The sequence below is a fragment of the Micropterus dolomieu genome, linkage group LG14 (genome assembly GCF_021292245.1).
Source record: "Micropterus dolomieu isolate WLL.071019.BEF.003 ecotype Adirondacks linkage group LG14, ASM2129224v1, whole genome shotgun sequence".
NCBI classification, from domain to species: Eukaryota; Metazoa; Chordata; class Actinopteri; order Centrarchiformes; family Centrarchidae; genus Micropterus; species Micropterus dolomieu.
Genome location: NC_060163.1, coordinates 9,767,824 through 9,788,448, shown reverse-complemented (window position 1 = coordinate 9,788,448; position 20,625 = coordinate 9,767,824). Strand labels below are relative to the sequence as shown.

Below are 20,625 nucleotides of genomic sequence, written 5' to 3'. Positions count from 1 at the left end.
CGCAGACACACTGGAGCCTCTGGGCTCGAACCCAATGAACCAGAGACTCCTGGGTTCCGACACAGTGCTGTATATTAAGCCCAGGCCTCATGTCAGTGTGAAGTATAGCAACTTGATATTGGGACTGCCCGGCACCTCTGGAACCCCATCACTCCCCAGGGAGAACGAGAGAGCTGGCCGTAAAGCTGTGGAAATGCTGTTCAGCTGTTTGGTTTGTTAATTTATTGGCCTCATGTTTCCTAAAACAAAGTGTGGACGAGTGGCGAGCGTGTGATAGTACCTGACGTTAACAAATACTCCTGCTTTGCTCTTTCAAGGAGACTTGGAACCAATCCATTGAGCCGCTCTGTCCTAAGGTGACACCTAATTAAATTGTCTGGATGGCGGCACCAAGTCCACTATATCCCTTCCTCTGCGTTTGATTCCTTCCTACCTCTGTGTGCCCATTTCTCTTTCTTTTGTCTCTTACTTCTCCAACTTCCCTTCTTTACTTGGTTTTCTTTTTGTTATGGCTTCCCTCTCTACTTCCACCTCCTTCGCTTCATCTCTCGCGCTGCAGCCCTGGTTTTAGTGGCTAATATTTACGACAGCTGCGTGCATGAATAATTACTCTGGCATCTGCTGCAGGGTGATTTGTTTTATGGTAGAGGAGAGGAGCGAGGCTTTCAGTTGCCTGCCGGCCCACCGCTCACTACCTCAGAGGCGAAGTCCAAATGTCCCCGCTTTCAATTAAAGCTGGCTCTTGATAAGGGCGGCCCTGTCTCCAGGATATTCATCAAGTGTCACCCCTGATAAGTGTGCTTTGACCGATCACTGTAATTTTCTCCAGCATAGGACGAGCTTACACAAATACACACCTAGGTTTTCTCATTCTCTTGCTCTTTTTGGTTGTCCCTCATTCAGTCTTTCTCTCACTCACTTTTATAAACGCAACAGCAAACCACAGGTTTGACGTAGCAGACTACTTTTTGTTTAGTGTGAATGCACTCAGAGTTTTAATCAATAATAGAGCCTTTTCCTCTCCTCTGCCTTCATGTCAGACTTGTCAGGTTGATTAGTCATTAGTACAAAAGTCCTGCTGAAACCATTCAGAAAATGAATTGGAAACAATATTGTTGTGTATTTGTCCAAGTACTAAATTATGCAAGTGTCATAGGCCCTTTCCCCAAGGATGTTTACATTTAATTAAAGCTGCTACACTCAACAGCACTATGAAGAGTGCGCTATTCTGCTTGGCATCATGGGGACAAACGCACACAGAAAAACAGCATGCCACATGCACCAACTGTGTGGTTTGTAGAGAATACTTTACCAATTCCAAATTTATTTAAGTGTTGTTTTTTAGCTACAGCTAACAGCTAGTCTGGCAGTGATTCTGTCAGTTCTTCCCAAAAGAACTGTTGTTTTGCATGCAGAACGCTGTACGTTCTCGACGTCGAATTCTAACATCCTAACATGTAGAAAAACAGAAGGATAAAGTATGTCATCTTTCTGTTTGGTCTACAGGTACACTATAGGGAAATTGCTTTAAATAAGATATTTACTGAGGAGATTGGCAGTCTTCTTAATATTTTATCTTCTCAATATTTTATGTCCGCGTTTTATCCTGTTTGCTACCATATGGATTTTGCGGAAAAACTGGTGGATTGCTTCACAACATGAAAGAGCAAGATGAAGCTGTTTTCCAGTGCAAACACAAGTCTAGATAGATTTTCTGGACATTGGGGTTTGTAAAGAAAATGTTTTTTTTTTTTTTTGTCATAGTTATACCATGGTACACCGATTCATTTGATAGTGGTACATTGATTGAAGTCTTACTCACTGCCTACCTATTATTCTTTAAAACGACTATTAATTATATATTATATCTTAATATATTAAAATCATTGATTATTTGCCACCAGAAATTTGTGTTTTTTTAGAAAATTGACTTTCTGTGTGAACTTCCAGGTGGAGCTGAGCTGTCCTAAGGAGATGGCGTGGAAGGTGAACATGCACCGTGGCTACCTGGCCATCTGCCACCCAGAGGAGCAGCAGCTCAACTTCATCGAGCGGCTGGTTGAAATGGCCTCCAGCCTGGCCATCCGCGAGTGGAGGAGGCTGCCTCACATCGTTTCCCATGTGCATACGCCGCTTCTGCAGGTCAGTTTATAAAATGCATTTTTTTCTTTTTTCTTTTTCCGTTGCAGGGCTCCATTTCGACTGACGCGCGCAGTCAGGAAGCCAGGAAGAGTCGCGAGGAGAAGTCAGTTTATTGTGAATAAGTACTTGAAGAGATACATGTCGAGAGACCATCAGTAGCCCCGAGACGCTGTGTTTTTGAGTGACGCTGATAACGGTCTCTATCTCCTCTCACTACTTTTTTTGTAAAATTGAGATAGATAATTTAAAAAAAACTGTAAGCCTCTTTGATTACATCATGAGAGATTACAATAGACCAGGGCAAAGATGAAAAAGGAAAAAAGAAAGAGAGACTAAAGGCGATGGAAATTGAAAAAGGTAGAGAGGGAACAGAATGGGAGGACACAGGGAGAAAGAGAGAGAAGAAGAGGAGGGAAGAAAGAGTTGGTTTAAAATGGCTGTAATTACTTCCCTGCCATCAGATACCATTTTGATTAAATACCTGTAGCAGAATTACATTTACATGATGAATGGGACGGTCTGAATGAAGGTTAGAAATGGGCCATCAGCTGATATTAACAGATAATTGTGAAAAATATTGTATTGCCTAATTTATTTTGTTTTGGAAGATTTGTTTTTGGAGCGGGGGGGTTGAGTCAGGTTCAGCACAGCTCTGATTCACTACATTTATCTTTTCAAAATGGGTATTTGAATTGGGTGACTACGTTCTTTGTTATTGTGTGTGTATGTGTTTGCATTTCTTTTTTTTTTTCTTCTTTTTTTTTGGGTGTGCGTGTGCTCGCATATGTGCAGTCCAATTATTTACCCTAGCCGAGGGAAAACAAGCTATTTATTCCTCTACCCAGCCAAGCAGCCTGTTGTAAATCTCCATTCCAAACTCTATATCTCATATTCACGACTCCATGAGCCTTGGAGAATGAGAACCCCAGACTGCAAATACAGTGGGGTACAAATACCATTTGAATCAAGTTATCATCAAATCCCAGCTCTTAGCAGTGACTGACGATCAATGGATTATCACCCACACAATCGATTATGAGGGTTGGCATTAATATTGATTGAGCAGTTATAATGGAATGATTGATTATATGTTCAGAAAGCGGCTTTGGGCCAATCGATGAGGCCTTTTTTTTTTTTTCTCTCCATGGAATGAGATAGAAACCCTCGCTTATCATTTTCCCATCTCCTTGTTCTTTTTTTCTGAGCCATATCAGAACAGAATAGCTATTGAAGTAATGTAGGAAGACATGATTATTTTGGTTGGATAACAATTTTTTTGCTGGACTGTATTTTGAATGAAAATAATATGTTTTTTTTTTTTTTCTTGTGGCATTTTCACTATATGCAAATCCCAAGTTTCTTCAACTAATTATTTAATAAAATTGGCCTGAAAGAGGAAATACAAATCATGCTAATGTTTGGCTATGAGAAGGTATTGCTTTTTCTCAGGGCTGTTAGAGATCTTCAGGTCTGGCTGTTCTTAGAGGTAGATGTGTTTGGTCACTTTGATCCTTCATGTTTGTGGAGGCTTTCAGCCTCTGGAAATGTTCAGTAAGCCAGCAGTCTACAGGAATCTCTATCATCTTTTGTTATTTTTACTCTCGACGCTTTTACATTTTTATAGTCTCTCACAGTCATTTTTCCATTAACGCAGCAGTCTCGCACAGTATCTCTTTCTTGCGTCACCTTTCGTCGTCTTCCTTCCATCTAGCTCATGATCGTTGTTCTCCACATCTCCCACGCCATCTTCCCACCTCACCTAAATCCTGATCTCCAAACGCTCAATTTCTACTTTCTAACCATGTTATCACCGTATCTTCTTAATCTGTTTCTGTTCCTCCACTGTCTTTTCATTGAATACATTGAGATATTTTAGGGATATTCTGCCTGATTGTGCAGCACACCACACACTGAAGACAACAAGAAATATTGGGAGACTCTTGATAGCTCACTGCACTAAGAAACCTAAGGATCCATGCCAAAACACCCTAAAGCAAGCAAAGCTTAAATCTATGTTTGGTTGTGGAGCATCAACATGTGTGTAATGCAGTGTAAAGTAAGCAGTAAATTTTGGCTAGTAGCATACATTTGTTGAGATGTGTAGACAGAATATTAACAAGATTAAGGGCAGATGGTATACTGTGTGGACTAAATCTTTGAAGCAGACTGTAGAGCAGGCCTGGGAACACGCAATGTTAACTGAAAACAAGAAAGTTAGCCATCACCAGCGTGAGAAGCTTTTGCCATTTGCTGCTTCAGATCTGCCACCTTGCACGCACCAAGAAAGTTAGAGTAAAGTGAGTGTGGTCCATATTCTCATGTGACTGTATGGAGATACAAAAAAAAAGTCCAGAGCAGATTTTCACTTATAATTTCTCCCCAGGCGGCACAGCAGATCATTGAGCTGCAAGAAGCGGCCCAAATTAATGCAGGGCTGCAGCCAGCTAACCTGGGCCGCAATACCAGCCTCCACGACATGAAGACTGTGGTGAAAACCTGGAGGAACCGACTGCCCATTGTTTCTGATGATCTGTCCCACTGGAGCAGCATCTTCATGTGGCGCCAGCACCACTACCAAGGTACAACACACACTCGTTTAACACCAGTGACACTGAAACTTGTATTTATGTTTCACTTTTTACACATTGTACGTGTGTTATAGGGTGCCACTCTCATGCAGTTTGCTGCTTAGGTTTCCTCTAGTTTCAGGAAGTGGTCTTCTTTAAAAGGCCACGATGTGCAGACCCCCCTCAGGGTCTCTGTACATTTCCAAATGTCAGCTTGCTAAAGCACTCTCTCTCTCACTGCAGGACATGACGCACATACACACTTTGACACACACACATATTTACCTTGCTCAGTGCTCCGCTCTCTCCTGCGGTGACTTTGAAACCAGTCAGAGAAGCAGCCACTGCAAAATGTGATGTCTCAAGCAACTTGAGCTCCAACTCGCACTGTGAGGCGTTAAAATAATGATAGCACTGGTTCTGCAGCACCATGCCAATAAAATCCACTTCATTTATACGTGACAGCCTTCAAACTTATGTTAAAGTGAAATGGAATTTTCTTGATGAAATTCATCGCCATGGCCCATTTACCATTCAATACGTTTACTGTCCCCAGTGCCCTCCTCTGCATTATGACAGTTGAGCTTTCAGAGTGTTAGAAGATCCCTAAAGTTCATACTGCTCTAAGTGCTCCTCTTTTTGCTTACTTCTTCAAATATGCCACTGGTATAAAAAGAAAAGCCATGTTCATTCCTGTTTTGTCTCTCTCCACAGCCATAGTGACAGCATATGAGACGAACACGCAGCATGATCCAAACAACAACAATGCCATGTTGGGAGTACATGCCTCGGCTTCTGCTATCATTCAGTATGGCAAGATCGGACGCAAACAGGTACTGGTTTGGGCTTATGAGCCCCTTTTAGTGAGAAAGTGTGAATGAATACACACTAAAAAAATTTTTATTGTGTCTGTGAAACCACATCATACTTTTCTTTCCCCAGGGTTTGGTGAATGTGGCTCTGGACATCCTGAGTCGTATCCATACCATCCCCACAGTGCCCATTGTTGACTGCTTCCAGAAGATCAGACAGCAGGTCAAATGTTATTTGCAGCTGGCTGGCGTCATGGGCAAGAACGAGTGCATGCAGGTAAGATGGAATGTGACCATCTCTCCTAAACTATATTTCAAATTAGAGAATCATTATTGTGTATTTATTTGGCCTATGATCTTAACATGGATACATGTACAAGCATTATCTTACCGAACTCTTATTCTGTCCCCATTTCTATGATATTGTAACAGATTCAAGCTTTTTGTATCTGAAAATGAAAACGGTGAAAGTAAGCATGGTATTACCATAAACAGTAATCGCCCTTAACTGATATGTCATACTTATGAGCCCCAGGATTGTTGGCTACAAGTCTGCCCATAATGAGTAATATATTACAAGTGTCAATGTATTAAGGACTGTGTTTGTCATGTTCAAAATCTCTCTTGGTTTAGTTAGCAAATACGTCAATATTTATTTCATCTTGTGAGTAACTCTGTTAATGAAATATTTTATTGGCAAAATCACTCCTTAGAAAGAACAAAAATCATTTTGTTTGTACAATTTAATTATGTGTGATCCAAACATAATAAATATATCGTACCCGTGTAACACCTGCCCCATAATGCAGCACAGCTGCAAGAGATCTGGACCGTGGTAATGCATGCTCCGATTTGAAATAAGACATCCTCTACTGGAGAGCAACACTTTTGATGCATTTAGTGTGATTTCAGTACTTGGGTTGGTTTGTATTAGTAGTAGCTGGAGGCGTAGTTAGTGGTACTTCTGGTGGGAAATGTAGTAAGAGCAAGAAGTGTTTGGGGTGGCTCTAGGTGACAAGTTACAGCAGGGAGACTTATAAGAGAGTGTAACTCAGGAGCTTGCTCTTAAGCCCACTGAGTACTCTGATTAATAGAAGCAGTTCAGCACACCACAAGTCATTAAAAGTGCCAGTAGACACTCTTCTCTCTCTTTCTTTCTCTCTTCTATCTCATCTCCTCTGGTTCTCTCTCTCCCGCTACACATCGTTTGTCACAGCAGTACATGGGGGACACCTAATCAGAGGCTCACCATAATGGAAGTTTAGTTCTCTCAACACCTCTTTTCTTACTTCTTAATGAACACCGAGCAGTTTGTTTGTTTTTCACATGTGATTATGGCCCTGTCTAAAACAGAAAGTCGCAGTATCTTCTTTGCGATTCCTCTCCCTAATGTCAGCGGCAGTTTCTCTACTACGCATTAGTTTGAAGTTAAACCTGGGTTTTTCACTTCCCTGTCTGTTAGGGTTTGGAGGTGATAGAGTCAACCAACCTGAAGTACTTCACGAAGGAGATGACTGCTGAGTTCTACGCTCTAAAGGGCATGTTCCTGGCTCAAATCAACAAGTATGTCCATCAGTGCCTTAGCAGTCTGGTCTTTGGCTACCTTTCGATCTTTGGACAAGCATTACCTCTTTGTAGTCAACCTTAGATTTAGCTTATTTCATCTTTTTGTTGTTTACGGTCTTAATCTGTTGTTCTTTTTCTCACTGTCTCCCCTTTGTTCATTATAACATTGTCATGTATAAGTGGTCTCATACCTCTGCGTGGGTGTTCTATCCTGTCAGGACATGGCAGTCATATTTAATCAGCACTTCTTGCCTAAAGATGACGCACCTCTGAGATTATGTTACTTGGTAACCCCCGTGACGTGACTTAGATGTTAATGTACACCTGTATCATCAGTTTGTGACAGCGTCAGTAATGTGTTTTTGTCTGCAGGGATTGCCTGTAGAGCATACGGCTGCTCTCGCCATTCTTCGCACACAGCCACACGCTTTTAACACCCCTTCAGCACCCCCTATTCACCCGTCATCTTTGACGTGACATGGCGTCCTGAGGGGTGAAAGACAAATTGAGGAAGGCTTATTAAATGTATATGCAGCTCAATAATTAACTCGAGGCAATTTGCAGGAATCTCTGCGATCAGCAGAACTTGCCTCCACCTCAGCAGGGTTTATTGCAATCATTAAGTTTCCCCTACACCAGGGGAGAATTAACAGCAGAGTGGGGGTTAGGGGTTGAGAGAGTGTGTGTGTTTGTGTGCATGTGCAACCACATGTGTTAAGGATTTTGGGATCATTCAATTAAATGGGTGTCAGAGATTTGACAGTCTGTTGGGTGCCTGTGCTGCTGTTGAGCTGGGTAGTAGAAAACCATTAATGTACTCTAACACTGGCAAAGTGACTGAGGCAACCCCATTAAGTATTACTGGAGGGTCTGACTCCCATAGCAATCAAGCTCCCATTTCTTAATCACATGCCAAAATGCCTTTTATAATAACACATTTTAATTGATTGGCAGGGGAGACATTTCGCTGTAAGTTAGTTTTGGAAGCACTCCTAAAATGGAGGTCCATTTACCAACTGTACATCAGTAAGGCTTTTTCAACGACAGGCCTGTCTCCTTGTTTTGACTGCAGGGTAGTGCTTCTCGGGGTGCCTCTTGCATCTTATTTATTAATCAAAGGCTGAAAGGTGTGTAAAAATTATTCAGACTGGGTGCCAATGAGTGGTTAGAAGCCGCTTGGCGTGATGAAAACAGCTGATGATTCAGAATATATTTTCCCTGTCAGCATAAATGGTACAGTCAAAATTTGGGGGCCCTGCCAGATTTCACCTGTCTCTTTCTTTGCCTGCTTTTTAACAGCTTCTAAATCAAATACTCAAAAGTGTGACTGCTAGATTGCAGTACCAGGATTAAAAAAAAAAAAAAAAAAAACAGAATCCCAAGGATCCTCAAGTTTATCAGCCTCTAGATTTCTTTAAGCTGTAGCAATGCTCTTCACGGTCAATGTATTTGTATCGAGATAAATATAGCCATTACGCTGAGGTTTTTACCTTGCTGCGGGTCTGTCATTTCTGATAAAATAGGAAGATGTTAAGCTCATATGTCACCCAGTATTAAATGGATTGATCTGCACAGTAAGATAGGCTTGGGTTGAACTCGTGTTACAATATGGCAAAACGCCTGAACCCTTGGTGACATTAATTCATGCTGGGTTAAATGCTTAAAGGCCTTGAAGATTACAGCAAATGAAATATGATGCTTATTGATGTGTAGTACATAATTCAGAATATGATCATCATAATCTGTCTTGCACACTCTCTCTTTTTCCCTCTCCTTTCCCTCAAGCTACCTCCCTTTGCTCACATGCCCTTGACATTCTGTTACCTTGAGTCTGCCCTCACTCTCAATATCTCTCCACCTTCCCTACCTTCTTGTTCCAGATCAGAGGAGGCCAATAAGGCCTTTTCAGCAGCGGTACAGATGCACGATGTCCTGGTGAAGGCCTGGGCCATGTGGGGTGACTACCTGGAGAATATCTTCGTCAAAGACCGCCAGCTTCACTTGGGAGTCTCTGCCATTACCTGCTACCTCCACGCATGCCGCCACCAAAACGAGAGCAAGTCCCGCAAATACTTAGCAAAGGTGATAAGGGACCTGGGAAGAATACTGTTTTGTGTGATTATCCATGTGGTAGGCAAAATGGGAAGTCCTTGTGAAATGGTTATGGTATATCAGCAATAGGGATGCACCGAAATGAAAATTCTTGGCCGAAACTGAATTTAATGAAACAAATTACAGCATACCGAACAAGTACATTCACATCTTTTACATTTATTTTGCCTTTTTTTACCATTGCATAAATGAAATAGTAAATAGTCAAAATGTGCTTTTTACGTGTTTAAATGTGTTTCCTACAGGATTTGGAGAGACTATGGTGGGTAGGTCTGAGGCCCAAGAGGGTCTGGTAAAGTAACTTACATGTGTTCATTTACTTTTAATGTACACCTGTAATGTGTTTTATTCATTTTATCATTTTTTTTTCTTTGAATATAATCCAATTAATCTTATTTCCATACTGTATAGACACCTTGTTTTGAAAACCGGACCGCGCTAAATTCATCAAGTTGATGATAAATAACGTTGTATGTAGGGGTGGGAATCACCAGAGGCCCCATGATACAATATTATCACGATATTTATGTTGTGATTCGATTTTATTGCGATTTTAAATATATTGAGATATATTGCAATTTATTACCTTTTTCCAACTTCCAATTAGGTCCCTAAAGTCAAACATCTGTTTATCTAAAAAGATACATTTCTCTGTTTGTTCATATCACTTTTTCAGTCCTCTATAAGGTCCTGTTAAGTTTTCTAGTGGACTAAAAAAGCAATAGATTTTATTATTCTAGTACCAAAAAGTTAAAACTCCCATCTGCAATTTATATAATGAAATATCGATACTTGGCATCCGTGTATCGATATAGTATTGCCATGGCAAATATCACGATATTATGCTGGATTGCTTTTTTCCCCCCACCCCTAGTTGTATGTGGTTCTTGTATCGCGTAACATGAAGACTTCATAGCCTCTCTTCAGGTAGGACTCTCATACTGCAACACTTGTCTTTGTTAAGAGAAACTGACGGGATAAAGTCGCTAACCTGCCTGTCAGCTCGCACTGGCCCGTTTCAGTGGATTTACCATGAAGGCTTGAATACGCGTGCACTCCAAATTTAGGTGAGGCTAGCTTAATCTTAATTCTCTCAGACGAGTGACAGAAACACTCAAAGCGGGTCAGACAGTTTTTCGCATTTTCTAAGAAGTCAGCCACAAATGGAGTGAATGTGCTAGCAGACAATTCAGCAGAACAGTGTTTACAAACTGCAATTTTGCATCTTTCTCAGACACTTTGAAATGCTTCCACACTGCTGATATATCAACGTAATTGTTCGGTAAAATTTGTTTGGCGTTTTTACTTATTAGGCCGAACACCGAAAGTACTTTTTTTTTGCTATTTTCGGCAGATTAATTTCGGTGGCCAAACATTCGGTGCATCCTTAATCAGCAAACTAATCTTTGTTTCTCTTGTCTTCAGCTGAATGAGTTTTTGTTTGCTTGCCCTGAAACAAGCATGTCACCAACCACATCTGCACCTCTAACCCCTGTTTCTATAAAACCATTAGCCTCAGTCAGGCTTTTGTTTTTTCAGATAGGGTCACTTTTAATTCCCCACTCTCCTGACCCCATCAAGCCTATACATTATTGGTGCTGATGAGAAGAAAGGTGGTATTCCCCTTCCCCCTGCCCCTCAGACCCTGCCACAGTTACAAGCAGAAAGCAGTAATTTCATTGATTATAGTGCAGCGGTAGACAGTGTGGATGGGTTCCCACAGCAGATCGATGATGGAGTGAAGGCCATCCTCTGGCACGGGGGGGTTAACAGACTAATGGCCTCCCCTGATACTCCAATCTCATGACCCTCCACACGGACCGACCTTTCTCCAACAGTCAAACCAATGCTTACCACACTTAGCAGTTGTGTAAGCCCTGTGTGGGAGGTAAAGAGATGGACTCCTTGCTAACAAGCTCCTTACACAGACACACACCAACAGCCTCATCCAGAGGTTAGAACAGAAAGACTGAGACTTGCTGCCATACTGGCGGCAACCTCAAATCAGGTGATCACAGCACAAAATGGAAGACAATTATGGCAGATTTCGGTAAACTCTTGGTAAGTTTTCGCTTCATTAAAAATACTAAAACAAACTGGATCTTTTTCCCCCCTGTTATTTATGAAAGAATTGGTGGGGACTGAGAAAAACTTTACTAAACTGCCTGCTGGGTCTCTGCTTTCAAAGAGCTACGGGAGATTAGAGTGACTCATCCAGATAGCAAAAGACCAGCTACCTCTATGAGTCAGGCTGTATAAATAATAAATACCGTCTTGTCACGTCCAGTGTTAGCATCAGGCATTACTATCATTATCTGTGCTAATAAAGGCTGCTACCAGCTTCACATTCCAATTAGATGTTTTTCTGGTTGCCCCCCTGGTGTTGTGCTGCCAAGCAGGGTTGGCAGCATTTAGGCCTGATGGGTGAAGTGAGATGACCAGTCATTATCAGTAATTATACACAATCTGTGTACCCGGGTTGGCTTGCTGAAGAGAGCCTGGGGCAGTTGAGTGGGGTTAATGTCTTCATCATAATGTAGATGCACACACAAGCACACCAGGGGAGGAGAGATCAACTCCACATTGGCTCAGCTTTGATCATAGTAAGGATTGCCAAGATGGTTTCGTTCCTTGCTCTGCAGTCCCTCTCCTGCTATGAACAGAGCCAGGGAAGCGGCAGTGGTCTGATTAATGTTAGACCTTACCTCTTACCTCTTGCTACTTGGTGTCTTCCAGTTGGTACTTTATAGTAAAATTTATGGAGTGTTTCACTGTGACTGCCTTGGCAGAATAACCAGTGTTGCATTAAATTTGTTTGTTTCTCCCTTCTTTTCTTACCCGGCTCTCCTCCTGTCTTCACTTTCCTTCCCCCCTTCTCACATTTTTTGTGTTGTTTTTTTCCACTGTAGGTGTTGTGGTTACTCAGCTTCGATGACAAGAACAACCTGGCAGATGCTGTGGACAAGTACTGCATTGGCGTCCCGCCCATCCAGTGGTTAGCTTGGATACCACAGCTCCTGACCTGCCTGGTTGGTTCAGAAGGAAAACCTCTTCTCAACCTAATCAGCCAGGTGAGGCCTTGTGTCCCATAGCCAGATATATAGATCCCCATTGAGCTTAAGCCAACATCCTCTTTGTCTCTGTTATCAGCTGTTTGTCAATGGAAAATATCTGTCCCCTTTGTCTAACAGTCTTGCTGTTTAGATGTGATATGTTTTCTCTTTCCTTTCCTTGTTGCTTTTTTCATTTGGTCTTTTACAGTTTCATGTCTGCTCCCCCCATCAATCATTAATTTTTCTTCTCTTGGCTAAACCCATTTGGGGAAGCACATCTGGCTGATGTGTTAGCATTAGTGCTCATGCACGTCTTTCTAATCAAGATAAATTAACTGCATTCACGCCAAAGTGGCCTCTCTCCTGCTTTCTATTTACCGAATTAAGCATTCTGATTATTTTACTGTCCCTTTTACAGCAATTTATTGGCTTTCACCAGTCCCTGGTGAATTGGTTTTTAAATTATTTGTTCAAGAAATGATTATAAAGTTAATATCGTATGCATCCGCACTGCGGGAACAGAGCTGGTAATTAAACCGAGGTCTAATTTGCTTTGCTTAATGGAGTATTATTTCCGCACAATTTGAAGAGGGTGATCTTCAAAGAGTAGTCTGCTATAACAAACAGCCATCCTCTCGGCAGAGCAGGAGTATTGTATAGAGGATATGAAGGGAAGTGTGGAGGAGGGTTAAGAGAAGAGAGGGAAGAGGCATGGTCCAGAAATACAAGTGGGCAGTGTAAGAGATAGATGTTGTGTCATGGAAAGACAAAGTGTGTGATGCAGTTATGATTACTTTGGGAATCCTGTACTTTTCAGCATGTAGATGAAGAGGAAACATCACACTGATGGTTGGTTAAGTTTATTAACAGGCTGGCTTAATGCAAGTTTGCTGTTAAATAAACACAACTGTAGAAACATACTGAATAATTTGCATTTATGTTTTTATCTTGGAGTTATAATGTAATATACTAATATAATGTGTTGTCATTTTAGCTGTTTTATTAATCTAGAGGACACTTGAACAGTTCTCATTGTTGCCAGCATGTGCCTTCTGCATGTACAGGTGCATCTAAAAATTTTTGAATATTGTGTAAAAGTAGAAACATTTTCTGCTGAGAAGAGCTCTAATCAGCTAATAAAATCAAAACACTTGCAAAGGTTTCCTGATCCTTCAACCTCACATTCTGGTTCTGATGCTCATAATGAACTGTTACATAATATTTAAATTTCAGAGATGCACCTGTATATGAATGGATCGAAACCGGTGACTGTATAGATTTTTCATATATGGCGAGGCAGTCCTCTCTTTGGTCTGTCTCGTCGTCCTGTAATGACTGAAGGGTAAAAGGTTGCTACCCTTTTCTTCATTCTTTCTTTATGCGAAGAGAAAACCACATTTCAATGCCTGGCAGGCTTTGTCTCTGCCGCTCGCTTGAATTATTTAGAGTTTCTCTGCGGCGGCGGGATGTTTAAAAAACGTATGTTGAAATATTGATGAAGGTGAGGAGAAGAGCGCCTGGGGGCAGGCGGGAAGATGAATCAGAAGTTAACAGCAAATCTCACCACCTCTCCACACACGCGCTCCCACCCTCCCTATCTGCCTCCTCCTTGTCTACCGTTCACCATCTTCCCCTCAGCCCACCTCAGCTTCGCCAAAATATGACATGTCTTATCTTCCCATTAGCGGGCTGATCTCTGGTTCCTCCTCTTCCTCTCTGCCTCCCTTCCTCTTTCATCTTTAATGCTGCGGTTAGCTGCCACTTAGAACTCCCCCTTCCCATTACTCCTGACTCTAGTACTTCACTTCTCATCTCAGTAGTGTATTCTACCCTTTAAATCTCTTTCCTCTTTCTGTTTTTGAGCACTGTGAAAAGGACAATCATTAAAATTACACATTTACTGTATTATGTATAGTATATCAAAGTTAGAAGCTAGTGTGTAAACATTTGCAGAATACTTCATATGTATAGGGTGTACAGATGCGCGCAGTTTAATCTGCAGTGGGGCGTACACGGCTTCCATGACATATTCACTTAACAGATATGGTTGGTTTATACATTTCTGCAAATTTGCAGGAGCTGGTGACATTAATTGATTTTGATGGCTGTGGCTTTTTGTATTGGAAGCATTGTATAGGTGGCTGTACCTTAGCCACAAAAGAGCAGTTATGGTGGCTGAAGGTGCTCCATAGCTAAATTACCTCACCATTGAGGAGGTGGAAAGTGTTTTCCTAGATGTTCAATTTAATAATAGTTTTCGCTCTTCCTTTTTGAATCGTCTCCAGGCTGTCCAGGCTTAAACCTATAACAGCAGCAACCTCTTTCACCACTTAGTTAATCCTATCTGTCTCCCCTGCCTTGGTGCTGCCTTTACAGCACTCCACCGCTGACTGGCCGGCCATGTAGAGTTGTGAGTTACACGGATTGAAGGAGCTGAGAATTTGAGACCTGCAGAGATCTGGAACAGCTGCTCTTTTAGTAGCCCTGTCTAAGGAGAACTCCACTATACGTTCTTGTCGAGCCGTGTGCAGACCCTTTCTCACCGCTTTAAACACGAGCTAGTTTTTGTGTAATCTTGATCCCTCTGAAGACCTGCGCTAGATGTCAGAGGAATGTGGATAGAGTCAAGCGTAGAGGGTCCAAAATCTGTTTAGCCTAAGGCGGAAGTGTGAAAAAAATGCTTCTACTCTTTCTTTCTGTCCTGTACCTCCATCCACCGCCACCATCTATCCTCGACCCACTTTTACTAATATTGAGCTCAGTTTTGTTGTTCAGATGTGGAGCTATCCCTTTCTGCCCTGCAGGCGTATAGTGAATATATATATAGGGATCAAGTAGCTGTGGAATTGTAGCCTATGAAACTGTGCTCCGAGACCTGAGAGAACCTTGTGGTTTGGTCTTCGAGCAATAGCCATTGTGCCAAAAGCCAGACACACAGATCTCTCTTATATAGAATTTCAAGGAACAATCATTTTTTGTTTTTTATATAATCTGGTTATTGTTCGTGTACTTTAAGTCAAGTTTTTTAATTATTTGATATCACTACAACAGGGTGACAAAGAGGAACTTAAGGGGTTAGGACTGCATGTTACAAACAAACTTTCAAGTTAGCCATATTTTTTTAAACCACATATTTGGAGATGAGACTAAAAGTAAGCATATCTGAAATGTTGATTACAATCCCTAATCTCTGAATATATGATACTCCTGGACTACATATATGTTAAAAATAAAGAACTGTGTTTTAAGACCACCACCAAAAAAGAAAACTGCTTTAAGTTTTACCTCTGAGTATAGTTTAAAAAAAAAAAAAAAAATCAGATCTCTGTTCTCGCCTCTGTAGAATTTTTGGAAGCTTTGTCACAGCTCATGTTCTACCTTTAGGCACTCGCTTTGTGCAGTCACGGTGATAGCCAAATGTCACATAATAGTTGAGTGTCGCATTGAGTCCACTTCTCATTTACAATTTCTGCGTGTGACGTGTCGCATTGGTCGCCCTGTATTAGAATGTCATTTGGTGACAAGTGTGGAATTGGTATTATAGCCGCATAAAGGGGACATTTGAGAATTTGTTCAGAGCTGAATGTTCAAGACTTTATAGAAAGGTGAATTTGCCTTCATTGGGGTAAAAAAAACTCCAGACGAAGTATTCTGGTATGGTAGTTTTTTGAAACATTATTTTGCAGTTAATTTCTTGGTCTAGTCAGACATTTTCAGTAAATACAGAATTTTGATTGTTTAAAATAATCTAGCTTGGATGTTGAGACTATGTAGCTAACTAACCCTACTTTCTCATTAACTATGACCTGTGTCAGATATGTAAATTATACACCAAAGGGAGACACTGCATTTACCTGCTGAACTGCTTATCAAAGGAATCCTACTCCACCAAGTTTGAGGTGAATTTGCAGTGTGTTTTAAAACTTAAAATCTCTTATGTCCTGACTTCAACCATTAAACCTTCCAATGTTGTCAAGTGACTTTTCTTGAAAGTCTTGAGGGCAATTTCATCATCAGTCACATTGAGTTTTGTAATTCACCCATGACGTGTCTTTAACTTCCCTATCTCCCCAGACTCAAAGCTTCAAACACTCCCTCTGTTACAGCAGAGGTCTCTGGCTGTATCAGTATGATCTCTCTCTCTCTCTCTCTCTCTCTCTCTCTCTCTCTCTCTCCCTCTCTCTCTCTCTCTCTCTCTCTCTCTCTCTTTCCCCCCCCCCCAGTCCAGAGGGGGAGTCTTTGAAATGTAATCTGTGACCCTCTTTTATCTGCTAGGTGGGACGAGTGTACCCCCAGGCTGTCTACTTCCCTATCCGCACCCTTTACCTGACACTCAAGATCGAGCAGAGGGAGCGCTACAAAAGTGGTAAGTAAACAGGGCTGGCTTTAGTGTGTCGCCTCATTTCCACATTGAACAATAAAAGCTCTTAAAGTTAGTTATTAAATGTTAAGTACTAATGGGTCAAGAAAATGTGTTTATAGCATATGGGTCTGCTATGTAACATATAACTTCGCTCAGTGTTATTGTGGATTGCACATCTGTTTATCTGCTCTTCAAAACGGTGTCTACTTTGAGAAACCATAGATTTACCCTCTGTTTGTTTTTCTGTCTTTGCTTTTCCAATCCTGATTAACCCTTTCTCCTCTTTCCTGTCTGCCTCCTGTTTTCCTTCTGTCACAACTCCCTTTCCACCACTCATCCTTTCCTCCTCTTACCCACTTTCCTTCCCCAGATGCGTCTGGACAGCAGCAGCCCAGTTCAGTGGGGGCCCAGCCTCACTCGGGGGCCTCCGACCCGGGGCCTATCCGGGCCACAGCCCCAATGTGGCGCTGCAGTCGGATCATGCACATGCAGCGTGAGCTACACCCCACCCTGCTCTCCTCCCTGGAGGGCATCGTGGACCAGATGGTGTGGTTCAGGGAAAACTGGCACGAAGAGGTAAGAAGAACAAAGGTGTTGGCTTCGTGCGTGTCTGACTTTGTTGCTACGTGTGTAGTTGTTTTTTTTTTTTTGTTTTTTTTTTACCGGATCAGATGGTGAGAAAATAATACAGCTGGTTTGGAGAATTTTTTTGTGTCTGTGCTTATGTGTTAAAGTAAGTAGGAGTGCACATCTTGTGTATATGTGTGTCACGCCACATGGTCAGCCGTATGACCACAGTTTGGCAGATCCTGCCTCTCTGGTGGGCCGACACATCTGTTTAGTGTAAGGTGTTCTCCTGACATGTCTGTGAATAGGTCATCTCTGTCTCCCTTTTCTCCCAATGGATTATTATGTTTCCATATTCCTATTAATGCTGGATTATATTCAAGTGGAACTGCTAGTAAATTCATGTACATTTGACAAGTGGATTTCACCCTTAATTTCATTATTTCTTGCCTGGGATGGTATTTTCCCATTCTTTTTGTTGGAGCACATTGTCCATTCAGCCAGCAGCGCTTTTCCTCCTAGGTAAATGTGTGGGTGTCTGTACAAGAGGTAGGCATGACACGATCCTCCAAACTGAACTTGGTGCTGCCACAAATTGCTTTAGCCTTGCTAGGCAGCATCCAAATGCGAGGTAGCTGGTCTGTGGGTGGAGGGTGTTGAGGCAGCAGGAGGAGAGAGGACTGAGACAGGTGATGGATGGGTGCAGTGAGCGTGTAGGATGGGGCGAGGGATTTAGGGCCCGAAGTTTGTTGGTGTGTGTGTGTCTGTGTGATTATCTGTGATGGTTTGGGGCTGTCGGCAGCAGGTGCGGACTCTATGCTTCGTTCCACGGGGCAAGCAGGGGCAGAAGCATGCTATACCATCATCCTTCCCTCTCTGCCTTGCTTTGGTTGCTGTGTGACACACCTTTGTTCCTTAAGAAATGTGCGTGTATGTCTCTCTGTTTTTTACTTGGGTGTTCATCGAGGACTGTAAGGTATAAAGTATGTCAGAGATCAGACTCAACAGTTGTTTTAAAATTAATTACAGAAAATGTCTTTAATAAACATACCTGTAACTTTTTCTCTCTATTTTCCTCCTCTCTCTGCAGGTCTTGAGGCAGCTCCAGCAGGGCCTGGCTAAATGCTACTCGGTGGCCTTTGAGAAGAGTGGTGCAGTGTCTGACGCCAAGATCACACCACACACGCTGAACTTTGTCAAGAAGCTCGTTAGCACCTTTGGCGTTGGATTAGAGAACGTCTCCAATGTTTCCACCATGTTCTCCAGCGCTGCCTCTGAGTCGCTCGCCCGTCGGGCCCAGGCCACAGCCCAGGACCCTGTTTTCCAGAAGATGAAGGGACAGTTCACAACAGGTTGGTTGGCTTTTAAAGAGATACTGGCTGTTTTTGACATATGACCATAGAACAGACAGAAGAATAAGTGGAAGAAGAGCCCTTCCATTCTGAGGTTGTTATTGTGTTTACTTTTTGAACTTGGTTGTTTGTTCACTTTAGTTTTTTAGTGTTAACATCACCGGTTTACCTCTTTGTATCTTCACTATGACACTTGGAAATTTGAAGAGGCATAACATGTGAAGCGTTTGTTTTCAGGCAACTAAACAAAGCATCCTTCTTTTGACTATTTGACAAGGTGTGACAACTGGCCAGATAGCGAAACCAGCAACACCTTCTAGCTCTTCTCTCTAAAGCCTGGCATCAGACATCAGCCACCTTTCACTGAACAAGAGCTGCGCTTGTGTTTACTGTATGTCTGCACTAGTTTAAATGATGAGACAGGTACCCAACTGGCCTCTGCTGCCATTTATTGAACCGGTCACGTTATATCTGCTCAGACGCTTGTGCTGCTCATGTCAGAGCTGGCAGGACAGACCGCATTGCAGCTTGGAGCAGCTGGAGTATATAAGGTTTTCAACCAGGTGATGTGATTTCATGACTGAGGCTGGTGACTGGTCAGAAATACAGGTGCTGGTTATATAATCAGAATATCATCAAAAAGTTGATTTATTTCAGTAATTCCATTCAAAAAGTGAAACTTGTATAATGTATACATTCATTCCACACAGACTGATATATTTCAAGTGTTTATTTCATTTAATTGTGATGATTAAAACTGACAGCTAATGAAAATCCCAAATTCAGTATCTCAGAAAATTAGAATATTACTTAAGACCAATACAAAAAAAGGATTTTTAGAAATGCTGGCCAGCTGAAAAGTATGAACATGAAAAGTATGAGCATGTACAGCACTCAATACTTAGTTGGGGCTCCTTTTGCCTGAATTACTGCAGCAATGCGGCGTGGCATGGAGTCGATCAGTCTATGGCACTGCTCAGGTGTTATGAGAGCCCAGATTGCTCTGATAGTGGCCTTCAGCTCTTCTGCATTGTTGGGTCTGGCGTATCGCATCTTCCCCTTCACAATACCACATAGATTTTCTTTAGGGTTAAGGTCAGGCGAGTTTGCTGGCCAATTAAGAACAGGGATACCATGGTCCTTAAACCAGGTACTGGTACCTTTGGCACTGTGCAGGTGTCAAGTCCTGTTGGAAAATGAAATCTGCATCTCCATAAAGTTGGTCAGTAGCAAGAAGCATGAAGTGCTCTAAAACTTCCTGGTAGACGGCTGCGTTGACCTTGGACCTCAGAAAACACAGTGGACCAACACCAGCAGATGACATGGCACCCCAAACCATCACTGACTGTCGAAACTTTACACTGGACTTCAAGCAACATGGATTCTGTGCCTCTCCTCTCTTCCTCCAGACTCTGGGACCTTGATTTCCAAAGGAAATGCAAAATTTACTTTCATCAGAGAACATAACTTTCGACCACTCTGCAGCAGTCCAGTCCTTTTTGTCTTTAGCCCAGGCGAGACGCTTCTGACGCTGTGTCTTGTTCAAGAGTGGCTTGACACAAGGAATGCGACAGCTGAAACCCATGTCTTGCATACGTCTGTGCGTGGTGGTTCTTGAAGCACCGACTCCATCTGCAGTCCACTCTTTGTGAATCTAGCCCACATTTTTGAATGGGTTTTGTTTCACAATCCTCTCCAGGGTGCGGTTATCCCTATTGCTTGTACACTTTTTCCTACCACATCTTTTCCTTCCCTTCGCCTCTCTATTAATGTGCTTGGACACAGAGCTCTGTGAACAGCCAGCCTCTTTAGGAATGACCTTTTGTGTCTTGCCCTCCTTGTGCAAGGTGTCAATGGTCGTCTTTTGGACAGCTGTCAAGTCAGCAGTCTTCCCCATGATTGTGTAGCCTACAGAACTAGACTGAGAGACCATTTAAAGGCCTTTGCAGGTGTTTTGAGTTAATTAGCTGATTAGAGTGTGGCACCAGGTGTCTTCAATATTGAACCTTTTCACAATATTCAAATTTTCTGAGATACTGATTTTGGGGTTTTCATTAGTTGTCAGTTATAATCATCAAAATTAAAAGGAAT

The 20,625-nt window shown here is 42.1% G+C and overlaps 1 protein-coding gene across 1 annotated transcript in view; it reads left to right on the top strand.

Annotated features, from left to right (window-relative positions):
• Nucleotides 1-20,625, top strand: part of LOC123982609 (transformation/transcription domain-associated protein) — an 89,237-nt gene that overhangs the window by 55,209 nt on the left and 13,403 nt on the right. Inside the window, exons 57-66 of the mRNA XM_046068240.1 lie at nt 1,951-2,142; nt 4,526-4,721; nt 5,424-5,542; nt 5,652-5,798; nt 6,984-7,084; nt 8,968-9,169; nt 12,109-12,270; nt 16,528-16,618; nt 16,986-17,191; nt 18,273-18,534. Coding sequence (XP_045924196.1) covers nt 1,951-2,142; nt 4,526-4,721; nt 5,424-5,542; nt 5,652-5,798; nt 6,984-7,084; nt 8,968-9,169; nt 12,109-12,270; nt 16,528-16,618; nt 16,986-17,191; nt 18,273-18,534 — 1,678 coding nt within the window. The remainder of the gene's footprint in view (nt 1-1,950; nt 2,143-4,525; nt 4,722-5,423; nt 5,543-5,651; nt 5,799-6,983; nt 7,085-8,967; nt 9,170-12,108; nt 12,271-16,527; nt 16,619-16,985; nt 17,192-18,272; nt 18,535-20,625) is intronic.